Raw genomic sequence first — 19,200 nt, forward strand, 5'->3', positions numbered from 1 at the left:
CCTGGAAATGTTCCCGCCTCCACCTCAGCACCACCGTCTGATCCGCGCCGTATTTTTCTCCATTCCTCCACTTCAAAGCCCTGCACGTCAGTGACGTCACCCTCATCCCCCCTCCCCTTAGCAACAGAGCCAACATGGCGGCGTCCAGCACCGCGGAGCACTCTCCAGAGATAACGACGCCGCTAAAGATCCCGAAAACCGAGGTGCCATCCCCCGAGTCGGAGGATTTGAGTGACAGTAATCAGTACCACTCCAACCCCTCCACCCCGAACCGCTTCTCCCCTCTGAACGTGGGCTCGGGGTCCGCGGGCCGGACGGCGGCCTCATCCTCCTCCAACAGCTTCACGGCGTGCCGGGGGATGTCGTGGACCCCGTCCGAGACTAACGCCCTCATCGCGGTGTGGGGCAACGAGCGGCTGACGGAGGCGCGGATGCAGCAGCTGGAGGTGGCGGGCACCGTGTTCTCCGGTAAGGCCCCCGGTCCGGCCATGTACGAGCGGGTGTCCAGAGCCCTGTCCGAGCTGGGGTACGAGAGGACCCCGTCCCAGTGCAGGGAGAGGATGAAGGTAAACAGACAGCGGTTACAGCACACATACATGTCCGCTCCTGCAGCTGGAGCCTGACAGGTGCAGGAGGGGACCGGGGTGGACACAGTTTCATGTTCAACATTCTCCTTTCTCCGCGTCCATTATCTGAAGCATCGATTTCTCACGGTTTGGGGATATGTTGGAGAACAGACTGAGGCAGACGTTTCACAGTTTTGATAAACTTTAACTAACCTGTAATGACGATGCAGCGGGGGTTGTACAGAAGTGAGTGTCTGTCAGACGCGCCGGTGGCTATGGGCGGATAGGGACCGTCGTTAAAGTGCAATACTGCTCATTTCAACTTTCAATGACGAGTTTGTTTTTAAACATAGACGTCTGAATCCACTTCTAGTATATAAGGGTGACAACCCTTAACATTTCACACCAATAAAAAGCTAAATCAAAATAAATATTCAAACATTTCAACATTTCTGCTGTTCTTACTATAGATGTTATAAAGACCAAACTGTGAAGAAAAGGAGCAGAAATATGAGCTGATGGAGGTCAGGTGGTGGCATGTTCAGGGTCTGCAGTTAGCACAGGGGACAACACATGGAGGAAATGTGGACTGTGTTAGAATCACTAAATGTAGAGTTGTAGAGACAGGTTTCTCTCTTCTTGTCCTGTCAGCTGGTTACTGTGATTTTTGTTCTTTTAAATTTTGTCTAAACTGTAAAATAAATGATAAGGGACATTTCTAGGGAGCGTAGTCTGACATAGAAATGTTGAATAACTCTAAGTTCAGTATAATATAGATTCATGCTGAGAAAACAGTCACAACTGTTGTCCATAACACAGTTGACAAAATAATGCACCACATTTTTTAATTACAGAAATATTTAAGAATTGATTAGGGCTTAAGCCTGCTAATTAATGAATTTAGTACATTTCAGCTTTATACTTTGCAATTGAATAGAATACAGAGCAAAACGTTTAGTGTACCTGAAATGTTTCCCTGATTAGAGAATCACTCACACACCTCCTCATTACCCTGCAAAAACTGAAAAACCCAACATTGTGTTTTTTCTTATTTCTATGAAAAAAACATCTTACTAGAATTAATATGTGCCTCATTTGTATGACAAGTCCATAAAGAATGCTTTTTTTCAAGATATTAAAAGACAGAAATGGGACCTGAATGGAGGAGTAAATCTGCCGAGAAGAACGTACCTGTTTGGTTTCTTGGATCAAAAATTGATGCTTCTTTCAAGAAACGTGTCAAGTACATTTTCTTCCCCTGTGGCAAGATTATGTTTGCTCTTCACAAGAAATTCAGGAATCATTTTTGTCTTGATATAAAATATTTTTCTAAACTTTCCCAAGAATGTGCCCCACATGAAGTTAAGTAAGACAACTATTACTAAAAATAAGACAAACACGCAAAGGTTTTCATTTTCGTAGTAGAGTCAGTTTGTTTAATATGACCAAGGATCAAGGCTGGGTTATGATTTCTGCACAAACACAACGCGTGGAATCAGCAAGAGACAGCGCGCGTGGCTGTTGACGTCCGTTCCAAAATAACAGAGGGCAGTGTGTGGCAAACGCCCGCTAACCACAGTCCTCAACTAGAGAAAATGATGACGCTGCCGAGTTTGGCGGCAATTTGACACCAGAAGTTGTTCGTCACACAGCTATCAGAGTGATTACTTTTTTAGACACTAGACACTAGGAGCTCCTGTTAGTCCTCGTGTCTCCGTGTGGAACTTAGAAACTTTTGGGGGTGCATGACGCTGAAATATAATGCATAAAAAGGACCGTGCAAGGGGGCGAGGCTGTGAACAGCATCATTCCTCAGTGCGGACCTCGTGGATGCATCAAGCATAAACCAAGCTGAAAGGGGCTGTGAGGAGTGTGACAGTGATCTTGAAAAAAGTCTCCCTTCTAGATATCTGCCTGATCCTCACTTCCTCACTGATCCACACTTTAAAATGAGATTTTCAGCTCCAATAGTACAGGTTACAGGTCTTTTCAAAATGCGTGGAGCCACTGGGACCTGAACAATCTTACATATTTCCAGGATTTGGGGTTTTTTAAACATGTTGCAAAGACATATTCTTTTGAGAAACCTGAAGTGAGCAGCCTCCCTGTGTGATTCCTCTTGTCTTCCAACAAAGTTACTGCATTGACAGTGTGTGGTTTATCTCCTCTCCACGCGACCCAGACTCTGCGGCGCTGCTACAGCCGGGTCAAGGAGCACGGCATCGGGAAGAGGAAGAGCAGCTATACCATCGAGCAGCTGGAGAAAGTGTTTGGTCAGGGGGGCTGGGACTCCCAGAGCTGCGCCCCGGTCCTGATCAACAGCAGTGGCCTCTACCAGGAGATGGAGTCTGACGGCAGCACGCTGGAGGACTTCTCCCAGGAGGACTGGTGCAACCAGGTGCTGGACTCGGCCTTCCAGGAGGGAGACATGGAGACTGGTGGGTGTGAACAGATACCAGTAGATCACACTCCAATGGGCGGGTTTGAGCTCATGTCTGTGTTTGTTTTCTCGCTAGAAGAAATCCAGATGCCCAAACACAGAGTGCTGCAGATCCAGGCTGAGCTGAGCGAGCAAACACAGTAAGTGAAGGAGCACGGAGACTGATCACGCTGACTCTGACCTAATCCTAACCAGCGTCTGAGAAAAGCTTCAGCAGAGCAACCACTGAGCTCATTGTTCATATCTGATGATGTCACCCATGACAGCAGTCATATTATTACAGGAACTAACTTAACCTGACTTTCATTTGACCTCCACACAAACAACGAGCTGAAGCTGAGGCCACAGCACCCTGACCTGTTTGTCCCCTCACTGTGTGATGCTAATTTACCTATGACTCATCGTTTTTATGAAGTTAATCCCCTGTTCAGTGTGCAAAGACACTGGCTTTAAATCAGCCCCGTGTGGACACTGAAGGAACTGCAGTTTATTACACTTCACTAACTAACTCTAGAGGTGTCTCCCGTCCTGAACTTATCCCTCAGATAGGAGGAACTTTTCTCAGTCATCTCTGCCAAACAATTCTCCATCCATCACTCGTGACGGAGCAGTAAATCCCGGAATCCCACAGAGGGTGGAGATGAGCTCAGCCCAGAGATGTTTGGGCAGAAATACAATAATATAATACTCATCTCTGTGAGTGTGTGGTGCAGCCTACCTGGCAGGTAAATGGGTTTTCACACATGCCAAAAAGTCCTGGGTCTTAAAAAACCATTAGATGTAAAATTAAAGAGGGATTCCAGCATCTTGAGCATTTCCCTTTTTTGACAGAACAGAGCTGCACACCTCTTTCTCTGTTAATCTCTTTTGTTTTCAAAAATAACTAAAAGATGTCTGTAGTTTACTCTGATTAACTTAGTCAAATAAAGTGTTCTTCATGCTCTGCTGAATGAGACCCAAGCTGGTCTACATGCAGTACTGTTTGTGCTGAAGCTGCTGTGAACACAACAGCTCTCAGGAGCGTTGGATCCACAGAGACCCCTGTGTTCCAGAGGAAACAAATCAACATCTGGAATCAGAGAGACTTCTTCAGGCTATCTTTAAGTTATCTAAACTGGAGCTGAGGGTTCCACCTTAGGGTAGAAGAGACGTGCTGTTTTCACTGTGTAGGACTGCTAATGGTAACTTTTCTAATGCCCCTGCTAACTGACACCATGCATTGTGGGTTAGTTGCTAGGCTATGATAAGTGTTGCAGTCAATATTTGTAATAATGTTGGACTTTTTATAAGAACTTGTCAGTATTGGTAAAAGATGTTTCTTCATCAGCCCTCATCGGCAGCAGCTTTCGTGGCCCGCGGGCGTTAACTGAGTAGAGCCGTGTACACCTTTGAGGGGTTAAACACCTGACGCCTATGACCTCATTATCTTACTGGACTGAGGCTGGAGACAGAAACAGATTTAAGGGCTCACAGCAGCAGACGTCACTGGTGTTTCAGTGCAAAGTGTGACTCTTAACTGGAGACTGTCAGCAGTTTGCCTCTCTAACATGTTCTTAGTTCATCCCTGAGAGAAATCTGCTGGATTTATTTTTACATCATGATAAAAGAGATTTTCGATTCATTCATTTGGACTCTCTTCAGGTTTTAACAGCTGTTGCATTTTCCCACAGTCACCTAGACTGGCTGAAGGTCTCCTGTTGGCATGGTCACTCCTAACTGCAGAACACCCCATCCTCTGAGAAGTTTGTGATCCTGTCAGGATTTAGCAGAGCTTAAGTACATGGTGGAGTATCGTTTCTTACAGTCAGCCACAGGAAAACCAGACATTTTAATGCTGCTTTCAGTTTGAATCCAGGATTGAAAGAACGAAAACTCATCTGGAAGAATGGAGCTTAACGCTGCTCCTGTTGCCATGAGCGCACCCAGCTTTACAGAGCTGTAGCTTGGCAACTATTTTTTCATCACATACATGAAGTTACTGCTACACAAGCATTTCGTTCAGCCACACAGTGACAGCTGATGAGAGTGATCAGGGTGAGATGCAGATCCTTTCAGTGAGGAGAGAAGAACCCACACTGGGAACGGTTCGATGGTGGACATTTTCTACACATTTTTAGCAGCTGTTGGACACGATGAAGGCTGTACCTGAGCTCACAGATACCACTCAGACCTAACACAAAGGTCCTCCTGCTGAGCATCCCTGAACCTAACAAGCTGTGTGTTCTTTCCCTGACGTGTGTGTGTGTGTGTGTGTGTGTGTGTGTGTGTGTGTGTGTGTGTGTGTGTGTGTGTGTGTGTGTGTGTGTGTGTGTGTGTGTGTGTGTGTGTGTGTGTGTGAGCACTGAGTATTTCTGTGACTCATCTTTCTGCAGAAAAAGGGACATGATGCAGACCGTGACGCGTATCCTGGAGTCGGTGCAGCTGAAATGGGAGCACTTCCAGACGTGGACAGAGTTCTCGCGACTGCATCTCTCCAACAAACTGGCCATCTTTGGCGTGGGCTACAACACGCGCTGGCGAGAGGATGTGCGGTACCACTACGCCGAAATCAGCTCGCAGGTTCCCCTGGGGAAGAGACTGCGCGAGTACTTCAACCCAGAGAAACCCGAGGGCCGCGTCATCATGACCAAAGTCCAGAAGATGAACTGGAAGAATGTTTACTACAAGTTCCTGGACATCACCATCAGCGAGGCCCGCTGCCTGGAGCTGCACATGGAGGTGGACTGGATCCCCGTGTCCCTGTCCAGGGCTGCTGGCTGCAGCAAAGGAACGTCCCACTACCTCCTCCCCGGGGACATCCCCAAGACCTACGGACTCTATGCTATTGGCTACAAGGAGGAGGAGGACGCCCTCCCCCACTCTCAGTCCTCTCCTCAGTGTGATGGTGAAGACGTTCGTTTACCTCAGTGCAAATCAGAGAACGGCGTGCAGCAGCCGGCTGACGGAGACGGAGCAGGGAGGGGGGGCAGGACTGCTGTTAAAGTCACCTACTGCTACCTGGGGATCGCTGAGGACAGGACCATTCAGCAGTGTCTCTTCCAGCACTTTCAGGGCTCTGGCAAACACTACGTCCATGGGGAGCCCTCAGCCGTGACCTGCTTCCTGCAGGAGAACTGCGGCGTGAGTCGAGACGGCGAGGAAGGGGAACCTCAGCATTTAGCAGTTTACGTGAAGTTCATCGAGGTGGAGCTGGACTTCCTCTCTGCGGGCTCCCTGGTGGAGTGTCTGGAGACTGCTGTGGGTTATTCCCTGAAATACAACAGCAAAGACTCTGTGTAAAGCGCTCGTAGTGTTTGGCTCACACTGAACTGAGGATCATGGTGTTAGAGCCAGGGACATGTGAGAGGGTCCTCTCTGTTTGCTGCATGGACGTGTGGCACATCTGAGCCTTTCTGATTCATCATCACCCTCAATGAGACTCAGAGGAGCCGCTGTGCACAGCGTGCTCAGCATACTGCGCAGACGTGAGGGAACAGGAGCTTCAGTGTTTTCAGCTGACGTGCACTACAAAGGTTTCTGCTGCTTGTTTGGTGTAGATAAATGTTTCCTCATCAGGGAGAGTTGGGGTTGGACAGGAGACAACTGCAGTAAGCATCTGTCTACCTCAGTAGGATGTAGCAAACGAGGCAGCCAGGGGACCATGGTGTGTGTTTTATTCTCAAACTGCCTTTTTCTTTGACCGCTGAGGTCTGAGCCTGAGTTCACAGAGTAATGCTGCGGCCACAACAAACGTGAATTTGCAAATTTATTCGCACAAATCACCTGTAACACGCCACGTAAACGCACGAGTCTGGACGCTGGACTATTTTGACAAGCTGAGGGGCGAACGCACGTTAGCTCGACACTGTGCAGGCGGAGGCTGTGGTTTCAAAAGCATGACAGGAGAGTGTGTGAAAGCTTTGGAGGTCACAATAATGCCTGCTGCCTCTCCCTGGTAATCCACCAGCCCTGCCTGGCTGTTCCCTACGATCTCATCCTCGACCCCCCGAACCCCTGACCACCCAAACCCCTGACCACCCGAACCCCCGACCCCCCCGACCACCCAAACCCCCGACCCATGTTCCTGGAGGTCTCCCTGGGGATAATGAAGGGGTGGAGGATTGAGAGGAGCACAGAGAACTTCCATCTTTTCCCTGGCTCTGCCCCTGCCCCGCACTTTTCTCCTCTCTATCAGGCTCAAAACTCTGCTGAGGAAAACACAGTCGGACTCAGTGATAGCCCGTGCAGGCAGATCCAGCTGGAAAACAATATTTACAGAACTTACCTTCAAAACTTGTCTCCTCAAAGACTTTCACCCAAGCCTGCTCCTGTTTTTACGGTCTCTGTAGAGTACCCACGTCATATCCTCTAACTCTGGATGATGACACACCGCACAGATTGTTTTCTCCTCCATCTTCAGGTGGAGTTGGAGCCGGAGCAGGTGGTGGTTCCCCCCCAACGTCATCAAATCAATGACGTTGTGTGGGAATGTCATTGCTGATTGGCGGCCACGGCAAGCCTTCACGCGAATTTGCGTCGAAAGTTCAATACTTTCAACTCGAGCGAAGTTGCGTTTAATGCCCAAATGCGCGAACACCACCAACGCGCCGTCTGAGGTGAATCAGCGTCTAAACGCCTCTTTGCATTGTCTTTGTATGTAATCTCGCTGCAAATTTGCGTTAGGTGTGGCCGTACCATAAGGAAGGGTTCAGGCTGCTTCATGCCTCCCTGGTGCTTTGCACGAGTAACTGTCCTGCAGCTGGGGATGCTTCCATGTAGAGATGGAGGGAAAAGGACCATGGGAGCCTGAGTCAATCCAGAGGGTTTTTATTACACTCATTACATGACGTGCAACTTTGCTCACCTGTGGTAACAGTTCAACATTAGACCTCATAACGTACAGTCAGCCAAACATTTGCACTTTTTTTATCTGCATCACAGTTTGCAGCGAAGGTCAGGAGCCACAGAGCTGCAGGTTTCAAATTAATCTGAAGGAGCTCCAGCCTCTCCAGAAAAACCTGCCCAGTCAAAACATCACATTCAAGGAGGACTGTGATCTGCTTCTCTAGAGCTTCTCCTCCTGTTAGCTTCAAGTCCTTCAGTGTTTCCCTCTCAGGACAAACAGACCATGCGTGTGTGTGTGTGTGTGTGTGTGTGTGTGTGTGTGTGTGTGTGTGTGTGTGTGTGTGTGTGTGTGTGTGTGTGTGTGTGTGTGTGTGTGTGTGTGTGAACACTGGCTGAGCTGAAGCAGGTTAAAAATCCGGAGGTTTCCTTTGGTGAGGCAGCAGCTAGCTGCAGCTCATACTGCTGTACAGGCTGAGATTTGTGCTGCTAGAAACTGAATTTGAAAAGAATAACCTAAAACTGAATTTGATGTTTTTTATAATCAGTGCCAATATAAATATACAATATATTACAGGTTATTCCTAAATGCTACTTCTTAGCTTCCTGATCCGTTGATGTAGGGCACATTAAAGTCTCTATAGCTGCGTTTCCACCAAGCAGTACGGGTCGGTTCAGTACGGTTTGGGACGGTTTGGGACAGTAAAGTCTCATCCCGTTTGCGTTTCCACAGCAAACTGTGCCCTCTCGTGGTGGGCGGCGTGTAAGCCGGAAGCCGCCACTGTTAAACAATAGCGTGACGGCATAGCAGCTTACCCCGTGATTAAATCCAACAAAGAAGAAAAACGCGACACAGTAAACAAAGAGCACAGATGGAAGACATGCAGCATTTCGTCCTCTCTGTGATTTTCATGTAACTCTCTGTTACAAAAGGACAATCAAGCTTCGTTTCAGAGAAGTCTGTGTGCCGCCAGGAGAAATGCAGCCGCTGTCGGGGTAAGTGACGATTCTTTTGACCAATCAACCGTCTGCAGTGTGTTGCTCCACCTCCCGAGAGCGGATCGGTTCAGTCTGGCACCCATACGAAAGGGTCCCAAAAAAGTGGGACGGCTCGTCTCGGTTTTTAGGGATCCGTCCCGGGATGAGTCAGTGGAAACGCCGCTAAAAGCGCACCGTACCGAGACGAACCGACCCGGACTGCTTGGTGGAAACGCGGCTTATAACACCACGCCAGCTGATGTAGTTTAGCAGTGAAAAATAGCGCTCTGTTACTACAAACAAATACATTACCTTGTTGCTATGCATCCTGGGAAAAAATGAACAAAGAAAAGTAGTGTTACAAAGAAGAGCTCATCTTCATTCATTTGCTTCGAAACAAACACACTCTTGGTTGGAGTCATGATAGTGGAGAGCAGGTGTTCATGGGAAGTGAAGTCTTTATTGCTAGTGCTAACGCTAGCTTTATCAGAAAGTCCTCACAGTCCCTTAAAATTCTGAAACACAAAATTCAGTTTTACAGTCAAGCGTATTCCAAGCCTTAGGTCAGTTGTGTCTGTGGAGGAGAGTGAAGGAGCCCAGAGCCACAGAAACCATCTTCATGTCGACAAAAACTGGAGTTTCAAGCCCGACCCGATCCCTTGGTCTTCAGACGTCATGGAAATGTTGATTTTTCTTCACGGACATGAAGAGGATTTCTGTGAGTCTGTGCTCAACTGCTCCTACTCACAGATGACACAGTGAACTGAGGTTGAATTTTGTGTTCATATAAATGAAACTTAAAAGCAAATACATTCAGTGTGAAAATAATCAATTTAATTTCAGATCAGCTTTTCACATTCAATATGAAAATGTCAATTTGGTCTGTAGTGACAGATCTCAGCCCATAAGGCGGGCTGATCTGAGAGTGCGGTGAAGTTAAGGCCTGATCAAAAACAGAGAGGTCAGACTTCTGTTTGAGGACAGAAAACATTTTTTATTTGTTTGGTTTTTCTTTCACAACATGGTTAAATTTGGAATCACAGTCTGCAGGTGAAAAAGGTACTTTGGTTAGCAGAGTGTGGCAAACATTAGCAGAGCTAGCTCCTTTAGTCCTCCTTACAGGTTAACATCCTCATACCTGTCCTGGTTCCTCAGGCCCCTGGTGGAGAGGTTATTTCTGAAGTTAACCAGACAGCCTGCAGACAACTCTATCTACATTTATGGATCAACATACTGACACACCAACATCTGTGACTGTTTACACCCGGGTAGTAGAGCTTCAGAGCAACATGGCCCCACCCAGGCTCAATGTATGACCTGCATTTCTGGCCTGGAATAATACAAATACTGAAAACATGTGGAATGGACAAAACTTCTGGTGCTGATTAGTGAGGGTGATAACATTTGAATGTTAGCTTGACTAAATGTTTCTAGCCTTCGTAATATTTCCCTATTAAGTAAATTATTTATCTGATATCAGACTGCGGTCAGCCAGTATATCCATGCCCCCTCGCTATATGTGCAAAATCTAGTCAATCATTCATAATATTCCTGTGGTTTCACAAAAATATAAAACCAACCCGCCAGAGAGCGAGAAAGGCTTCTTACTGTCCGACTGCTCCCAGACTGCTACAAACTGCTGCAAACTGCTGCAAACTGCCTGTTTAAACCTCTCAGAGGTCTGACTGTCACTCATTGACTTCTCAGACATCATGATTAGTTCATACTGGAGGCTTGAGTAGTTTTAACTCTTGTCCTGACTTATTTCTATCAAACAGACAGTTTACGACAGAGAAGCTGTCTTTGTTGCTGGGTCGGTCGTTCCCTCTTCTGTTTTGTGCCAAAAAGAGGAGTCCGTGAATCTGAACTGAGCTGACGTTTACAGTAAAGTCTGTTTGTGTTGGAGCATCTCCAGCTGCAGCTGTGGGGCTGATGAACACTGAGCGCCTCACATCCAGCGTGTTGTAGATAAAACATGATGGTGGCGCTAAGCTACATGCTAACGGGTTGAAGTGACGCGCTGTTCAGTCTGAACTGTTAGGCCTGATCCTGAGGTTATGTGCAATGATCCCAGAAGAATCAAACCATGAATATATGTATATGAATCTACCACATGTATATCTATAATATATATATTTAAGAAGATCAATGTTCTCGAGCATTCCGGCCTTTGCAGACTTGCGATGTTCATTTATTTGAGTGAACAGTATATAAAGATAAATATGATATTTTATATTTTATTGGTTGACACCATGTCTGGTACGTGATTGTTTGGGAGTCACTGTCTCGTATGTTTACATGTTTCAGCAACAATAAATGGGGAACTCACTGGAAATATGTGTGTGTGCTTGCTTGTGTGTGTGTGTGTGTGTGTGTGTGTGTGTGTGTGTGTGTGTGTGTGTGTGTGTGTGTGTGTGTGTATGTATTTTTGAAGAAGCGTTTCCTTTCGCTTTAACTTTTAATGAGCCTTAATCTCAATAAATGGTAAAAAGAAAAGAAAAGGGAAGTACAGAGCCCCAGACATGACAAGTTCCAAAAAAAAAAAAGAAGTGTGGCCACAGTTGAGCTGTAATGTGTGCACTAAATGCTAGGTCATGACCAAAATATACTATATGTCGGTTAGTTCACCAGACGTCTCTGACTTTGTGTAGCCCATAGACTTATACCACAAACTGCAGACATATGGGATATCTCTGTCCACCGCGGAGCTTTGGCTCCCGACCTTAGAGAAGGTGCGCTCGATTTGCTTACCCAGCTGTACAGGAATGACATCAGCATGAGTAAATTGGACTTATTTTGTGGCTGCAAATTGATATTTTGTGGCTGTAAATTTGTATCTGAAGCACACATCATAGCTTTGTTGTGGCTGTGTTTGGGGCTCTGTAGAAAGGAGAACTTCTCCTTGGTTGCAGCCTCACTGTGTTTCACCGTACAGGAGCCAGACTTCCTCCCAGGTGTCCTTGATCAAACACGTGTCCTTAGATTCACGCACCGTGGAGGAGGAGGAACCACTCCACACACGCTGAATAAAACGGGAAATATCGCATGTGTCCCTCAAAACTTCAACTCCAGGAGACTGCTTCAGCCTGGTACGCCACATCAACTAGGAAACACAGGCAGACCTAACACCACCTCTCTCTGTGTCTGACTTGAAGCTGTTTACTCGTCAGAGTCATCTTTGTTAGTGGTCAGCAGTGGCGTCGTTAGGCCTAATTTGAGGGGCTGAAGCCCCCCCCCCAAAGTATCATCAAGCCCCCCTAAATGATTTGAGGTGATTTCAACATACTACTCACACCCTCTGTGGTTTTTCGCGGGAGATGTGAAATCGCGACGACTCGAGTCTTTTGTATGGCTTTTTCAAATGAACGGTGAGAACCAATTGACACTCGTGAGTGAGCTGTTCGTTCTGAAACGTGCAGGCAATTTGTATTCAGTGATGGCCTGCAAACAAAGGGCTGACACAGAGCAGCGAATCAGTTATTTTTGTTCACTGAAAAGCGCTGTTCAAAAGGGTCGACTCATTCGAGAACGTCCCATCTCTCGCGAAAACCATCCCGGTACTAGGACAACACAAGTTACGAAACAAAGCCTCTTTTTAGTAGTGGAAGGAGATAACACTTTGATAGTAGAAGCTAGCTTAACTAATTAGGTAAAAACGACTCACAAAGGGCACTCAAGACAGTTTGGAGGGCTGAAGAGTTTATCTGATGAGGCAGAGACATGCTAAACTTTCATATTGACTCCCAGCGTTTGAGCTAAGCTAGGAGCGGTGGGCAGGCTTTATCCGTCTCTTCTTCCTTGTTACTGGACGGACAGTCAAAAGGATGGAGGCTATCTTCTTGTCATGGACTCAGGAGTAAAGCAAAGACACAAGAAGTCTTTATTTAAGCCATCAATGTAGAATGGATATCAGGAACTTTTTCCAAAAAGTAAGAATTTATCACTGATGGTAGTTAACAATTGACTCCAGCCCCCTGCTAACAGTAGTTTACGATTATTATTATCAACATATTATTGTGATGAATACAACAATAATAATACAGTAACAATAATCACTCCACCATCCCTATTGATCTGTAGGAGTCAGGGCAGAGGAGCACAGGGAATGAGAGGGGAGAGACCTCCACTGGAAAGGTGAGTCTAAAGATAGAGTCATTTGTCTGTAGGACACTGAAAATAAATAAAATAAAATTTAAATAAGTAATATGGTAAAAATGAGATAGCCTTACTCGGTGGGTTATAATAACAGCTAAAGCAGAGCAGGTCATAAAATTAGAAGTGATAGATCTGGTCTAAAAAGGAGAAATAATACAGGTTAAGAGGATTTAAATAAATAAAATAATAACAATAAATTATATTAAATACAATCAGCTGAAAGCCAGACTAAAAAGGTAGGTCTTGAGTTTACTTTTAAAAATATGAACAGTAGGAGCTTCCCTCAGGTCTTGAGGTAGGCTGTTCCACAGATGGGGGACATAATAATAGAAAGAGGCTTTCCTAAGTGTTTTAGTTCTAACTTCAGGTACCATTAAAGACAACTACCTGATGACCTGAGAGCTCTACTTGGCTCAAATGATAAAAGCAGATCTGATAAATATAAAGGAGCAAGACCTTTAAGAGATTTTTTGACTAATAAAAGAACCTTAAATTCTATTCTAAATCTTTTCTAGTTACTTATGTGCCAAAATTGTATCAATCTGACTTCAAAATACAAAACTATTATTGTGTTGTCTGCGAAAGTCATGGCATTAGCCTCTATGTTGAGCAGTTATTTACTCTATGTGTTGTTTTTTTATTTGTTACACATTTGATCATTTGCATCTCCTGGGGCTGAAGCTCCCCCTGTCCCTAAATCCTAGTGACGCCCCTGGTGGTCAGGATCTCAAGGCCCAGTCAGGGGCAGGAAGGAGTCCGGTCTCTGTAAAGTACCAGACCAAGGTGTTTAGGAGGCAGCTGAGCTGGTAGACAAAGCTCTCTATCTACCTGTGGGTCTGCGTCCAACCCTCACCTGTGGTCACGAGCTCTGAGTTTAGACTGGAGGACGAGATCACAGACACTAAAACTGATTTAACCTTAATTTAACCAGGTAAAACCCAGTAAGATCTGGATGTCTTTGGTAAGGGTGACCTGGCTGAAAGGTCAGCAGCAGCACAGGTCATGATAGATAAATGAGTAAAATACGGTTATTACAAGAATGATTAAAGCAATACTTAAAAGAAATGAGACTCAATGACAAATAAAGTGCTGGAAGTGAATCCAAACACCAGTTGGTAAACAAAGGCACTGGTCCATCGCCTCTTGTTTTGAGGATAAAAGGAAAGGCTCCAAGAGTTTGGACAGGTTAAGGTCAGTCTGTAGACCATCCATGGAGAAGAGGACTCAAAGCTCAGCACTTGTTTTCCCGTTTCAGTCCTGACACGAGGAACAAGTAGTAAAAAGTTTTCCTGAGAGCTTAAAGGATAAAGGCTTTCAGGTTTCAGTTGGAGTTCAGTTCGGATGGTTTGGCCCAGGGCTGGTTTTAGGATCAGACTTTAGGGGGGTCGGCCCACACACAGATGATGATACAGAGAGTTTCAGGCCAGTGTTGGAAAAACACTTTTTCACTGTTCACACTCATGTATGTGTTTCACCACCAATGAGACTTCCATTCACAAAAATAACCCCTTATACCTTGTTCTTTGGGCGCTGGATACGGACGCCACCCTTCAGAGATGACCTAAGGACAGACTCCTGCTGCCCCTGTGACCCCACCCTGGATAAACAGGAGAAATTTGACAGACGTACCATCTTTGCAATTCTCTGATATCAGCGGCTCAAACAGAAGCAAAGGGAACGCTTCCTGGCCCGTCCAAATCTTGGATTTTTAAACTAAGGCAAAAAACTGTGAAGTGAAACTGTCACAGGCTCTCATCAGCTGACATCACTGAGTGAGCTCTGCAGGTCGTTGGTTTGTTTACATCTCTTTATCCTTTAGAGGAGACACCTGAGGAGGAGCACAGGATCACTGAGGGACAGAGTCACTGAAGGACAGAGTCACTGAGGGACAGATTCACTGAGGGACAGAGTCACTGAGGGACAGAGTCACTGAAGGACAGAGTCACTGAGGGACAGAATCACTGAAGGAAAGTGTCACTGAGGGACAGAGTCACTGAAGGACAGATTTACTGAGGGAAAGAGTCACTGAAGGACAGAGTCACTGAGGGACAGATTCACTGAGGGACAGAGTCACTGAAGGACAGAGTCACTGAAGGAAAGTGTCACTGAGGGACAGAGTCACTGAAGGACAGATTTACTGAGGGAAAGAGTCACTGAAGGACAGAGTCACTGAGGGACAGAGTCACTGAAGGAAAGTGTCACTGAGGGACAGAGTCACTGAAGGACAGAGTCACTGAGGGACAGAGTCACTGAAGGACAGAGTCACTGAGGGACAGAGTCACTGAAGGAAAGTGTCACTGAGGGACAGAGTCACTGAAGGACAGATTTACTGAGGGAAAGAGTCACTGAAGGACAGAGTCACTGAGGGACAGATTCACTGAGGGACAGAGTCACTGAAGGACAGAGTCACTGAGGGACAGAATCACTGAGGGACAGAATCACTGAAGGACAGAGTCACTGAGGGACAGATTCACTGAGGGACAGAATCACTGAGGGAGAGAGTCACTGAAGGAAAGAGTCACTGAGGGACAGAGTCACTGAGGGACAGAGTCACTGAAGGACAGAGTCACTGAGGGACAGAGTCACTGAGGGACAGAATCACTGAGGGACAAAGTCACTGAAGAACAGAGTCACTGAGGGACAGATTCACTGAGGGACAGATTCACTGAGGGACAGAATTACTGAGGAACAGATTCACTGAGGGACAGAGTCACTGAAGGACAGAGTCACTGAGGGACAGAATCACTGAGGGACAGAGTCACTGAGGGACAGATTCACTGAGGGACAGAGTCACTGAGGGACAGAGTCACTGAAGGACAGAGTCACTGAGGGACAGAGTCACTGAAGGACAGAGTCACTGAAGGACAGAGTCACTGAGGGACAGAGTCACTGAGGGACAGAGTCACTGAAGGACAGATTCACTGAGGGACAGATTCACTGAGGGACAGAGTCACTGAGGGACAGAGTCACTGAAGGACAGAGTCACTGAGGGACAGAATCACTGAGGGACAGAATCACTGAAGGACAGAGTCACTGAGGGACAGATTCACTGAGGGACAGAATCACTTAGGGAGAGAGTCACTGAAGGACAGAGTCACTGAGGGACAGAGTCACTGAGGGACAGAGTCACTGAAGGACAGAGTCACTGAGGGACAGAGTCACTGAGGGACAGAATCACTGAGGGACAAAGTCACTGAAGGACAGAGTCACTGAAGGACAGAGTCACTGAGGGACAGATTCACTGAGGGACAGATTCACTGAGGGACAGAATTACTGAGGAACAGATTCACTGAGGGACAGATTCACTGAGGGACAGAGTCACTGAGGGACAGAGTCACTGAAGGACAGATTCACTTAGGGACAGATTCACTGAGGGACAGAGTCACTGAGGGACAGAGTCACTGAAGGACAGAGTCACTGAGGGACAGAATCACTGAGGGACAGAATCACTGAAGGACAGAGTCACTGAGGGACAGATTCACTGAGGGACAGAATCACTTAGGGAGAGAGTCACTGAAGGACAGAGTCACTGAGGGACAGAGTCACTGAGGGACAGAGTCACTGAAGGACAGAGTCACTGAGGGACAGAGTCACTGAGGGACAGAATCACTGAGGGACAAAGTCACTGAAGGACAGAGTCACTGAAGGACAGAGTCACTGAGGGACAGATTCACTGAGGGACAGATTCACTGAGGGACAGAATTACTGAGGAACAGATTCACTGAGGGACAGAGTCACTGAGGGACAGAATCACTGAGGGACAAAGTCACTGAGGGACAGAGACACTGAGGGACAGAGTCACTGAGGGACAGAATCACTGAGGGACAGAGTCACTGAGGGACAGAATCACTGAGGGACAAAGTCACTGAAGGACAGAGATACTGAGGGACAGATTCACTGAGGGACAGAGTCACTGAAGGACAGAGTCACTGAGGGACAGATTCACTGAGGGACAGAATCACTTAGGGAGAGAGTCACTGAAGGACAGAGTCACTGAAGGACAGAGTCACTGAGGGACAGAGTCACTGAAGGACAGGGTCACTGAGGGACAGAGTCACTGAGGGACAGAATCACTGAGGGACAAAGTCACTGAAGAACAGAGTCACTGAGGGACACATTCACTGAGGGACAGATTCACTGAGGGACAGAATTACTGAGGAACAGATTCACTGAGGGACAGAGTCACTGAAGGACAGAGTCACTGAGGGACAGAATCACTGAGGGACAGAGTCACTGAGGGACAGATTCACTGAGGGACAGAGTCACTGAGGGACAGAGTCACTGAAGGACAGAGTCACTGAGGGACAGAGTCACTGAAGGACAGAGTCACTGAGGGACAGAGTCACTGAAGGACAGATTCACTGAGGGACAGAGTCACTGAAGGACAGAGTCACTGAGGGACAGAGTCACTGAAGGACAGAGCTACTGAGGGACAGAGTCACTGAGGGACAGAGTCACTGAAGGACAGAGTCACTGAGGGACAGAGTCACTGAAGGACAGAGTCACTGAGGGACAGAGTCACTGAAGGACAGAGTCACTGAGGGACAGAGTCACTGAAGGACAGATTCACTTAGGGACAGATTCACTGAGGGACAGAGTCACTGAGGGACAGAGTCACTGAAGGACAGAGTCACTGAGGGACAGAATCACTGAGGGACAGAATCACTGAAGGACAGAGTCACTGAGGGACAGATTCACTGAGGGACAGAATCACTTAGGGAGAGAGTCACTGAAGGACAGAGTCACTGAGGGACAGAGTCACTGAGGGACAGAGTCACTGAAGGACAGAGTCACTGAGGGACAGAGTCACTGAGGGACAGAATCACTGAGGGACAAAGTCACTGAAGGACAGAGTCACTGAAGGACAGAGTCACTGAGGGACAGATTCACTGAGGGACAGATTCACTGAGGGACAGAATTACTGAGGAACAGATTCACTGAGGGACAGAGTCACTGAGGGACAGAATCACTGAGGGACAAAGTCACTGAGGGACAGAGACACTGAGGGACAGAGTCACTGAGGGACAGAATCACTGAGGGACAGAGTCACTGAGGGACAGAATCACTGAGGGACAGAGTCACTGAAGGACAGAGACACTGAGGGACAGATTCACTGAGGGACAGATTCACTGAGGGACAGAGTCACTGAAGGACAGAGATACTGAGGGACAGATTCACTGAGGGACAGATTCACTGAGGGACAGAGTCACTGAAGGACAGAGTCACTGAAGAACAGAGTCACTGAGGGACAGAGTCACTGAAGGACAGATTCACTGAGGGACAGAGTCACTGAAGGACAGAGTCACTGAGGGACAGAGTCACTGAGGGACACAATCACTGAGGGACAGAGTCACTGAAGGACAGAGTCACTGAAGGACAGAGTCACTGAGGGACAGAGTCACTGAGGAACAGAGTCACTGAGGGACAGAATCACTGAGGGACAGAGTCACTGATGGACAGAGTCACTGAGGGACAGAATCACTGAGGGACAAAGTCACTGAAGGACAGAGTCAGTGAAGGACAGAGTCACTGAGGGACAGAGTCACTGAAGGACAGAGTCACTGAAGGACAGAATCACTGAGGGACATAGTCACTGAAGGACAGAATCACTGAGGAACAGATTCACTGAGGGACAGAATCACTGAGGGACAGATTCACTGAGGGACAGACTCACTGAGGGACAAAGTCACTGAAGGACAGAGTCACTGAGGGACAGATTCACTGAGGGACAGAGTCACTGAAGGACAGAATCACTGAAGGACAGATTCACTGAGGGACAGAATCACTGAAGGACAGATTCACTGAGGGACAGAATCACTGAGGGACAGATTCACTGAAGGACAGAATCACTGAGGGACAAAGTCACTGAAGGACAGAGTCACTGAAGGACAGAGTCACTGAGGGACAGAGTCACTGAGGGACAGATTCACTGAGGGACAGATTCACTGAGGGACAGAGTCACTGAAGGACAGAGTCACTGAGGGACAGAGTAACTGAGGGACAGATTCACTGAGGGACAGAGTCACTGAGGGACAGAGTCACTGAGGGACAGATTCACTGAGGGACAGAGTCACTGAGGGACAGAGTCACTGAGGGACAGAAACACTGAGGGACAGATTCACTGAGGGACAGAGTCACTGAAGGACAGAGTCACTGAGGGACAGAGTCACTGAGGGACAGATTCACTGAGGGACAGAGCTACTGAGGGACAGAGTCACTGAAGGACAGAATCACTGAAGG

At 47.2% G+C, this 19,200-nt stretch overlaps 1 protein-coding gene across 5 annotated transcripts; it reads left to right on the top strand.

Moving 5' to 3' along the window:
* The first annotated feature begins 96 nt into the window (after positions 1-96).
* On the top strand, positions 97-11,131 carry msantd2 (Myb/SANT DNA binding domain containing 2). 5 transcript variants are annotated; one of them, XM_074672323.1, is made up of 4 exons: positions 97-566; positions 2,749-3,004; positions 3,083-3,146; positions 5,346-11,131. In XM_074672323.1, exons 1-4 carry the CDS (start codon positions 135-137, stop codon positions 6,283-6,285), a joined length of 1,692 nt encoding a protein of 563 aa, XP_074528424.1. In that variant the 5' UTR covers positions 97-134; the 3' UTR covers positions 6,286-11,131. The 5 variants fall into 5 exon arrangements, with proteins under 5 accessions (XP_074528424.1, XP_074528426.1, XP_074528425.1 ...); XM_074672325.1 differs by having other exon boundaries at positions 5,379-11,131; XM_074672324.1 differs by having other exon boundaries at positions 3,086-3,146.
* Positions 11,132-19,200: the final 8,069 nt, after the last annotated feature.

This window comes from Halichoeres trimaculatus, unplaced genomic scaffold (genome assembly GCF_033239565.1).
Source record: "Halichoeres trimaculatus isolate MK-OKI-2021-1 unplaced genomic scaffold, fHalTri1.1 fHalTri1_scaffold_6, whole genome shotgun sequence".
Classification (NCBI taxonomy): Eukaryota; Metazoa; Chordata; class Actinopteri; order Labriformes; family Labridae; genus Halichoeres; species Halichoeres trimaculatus.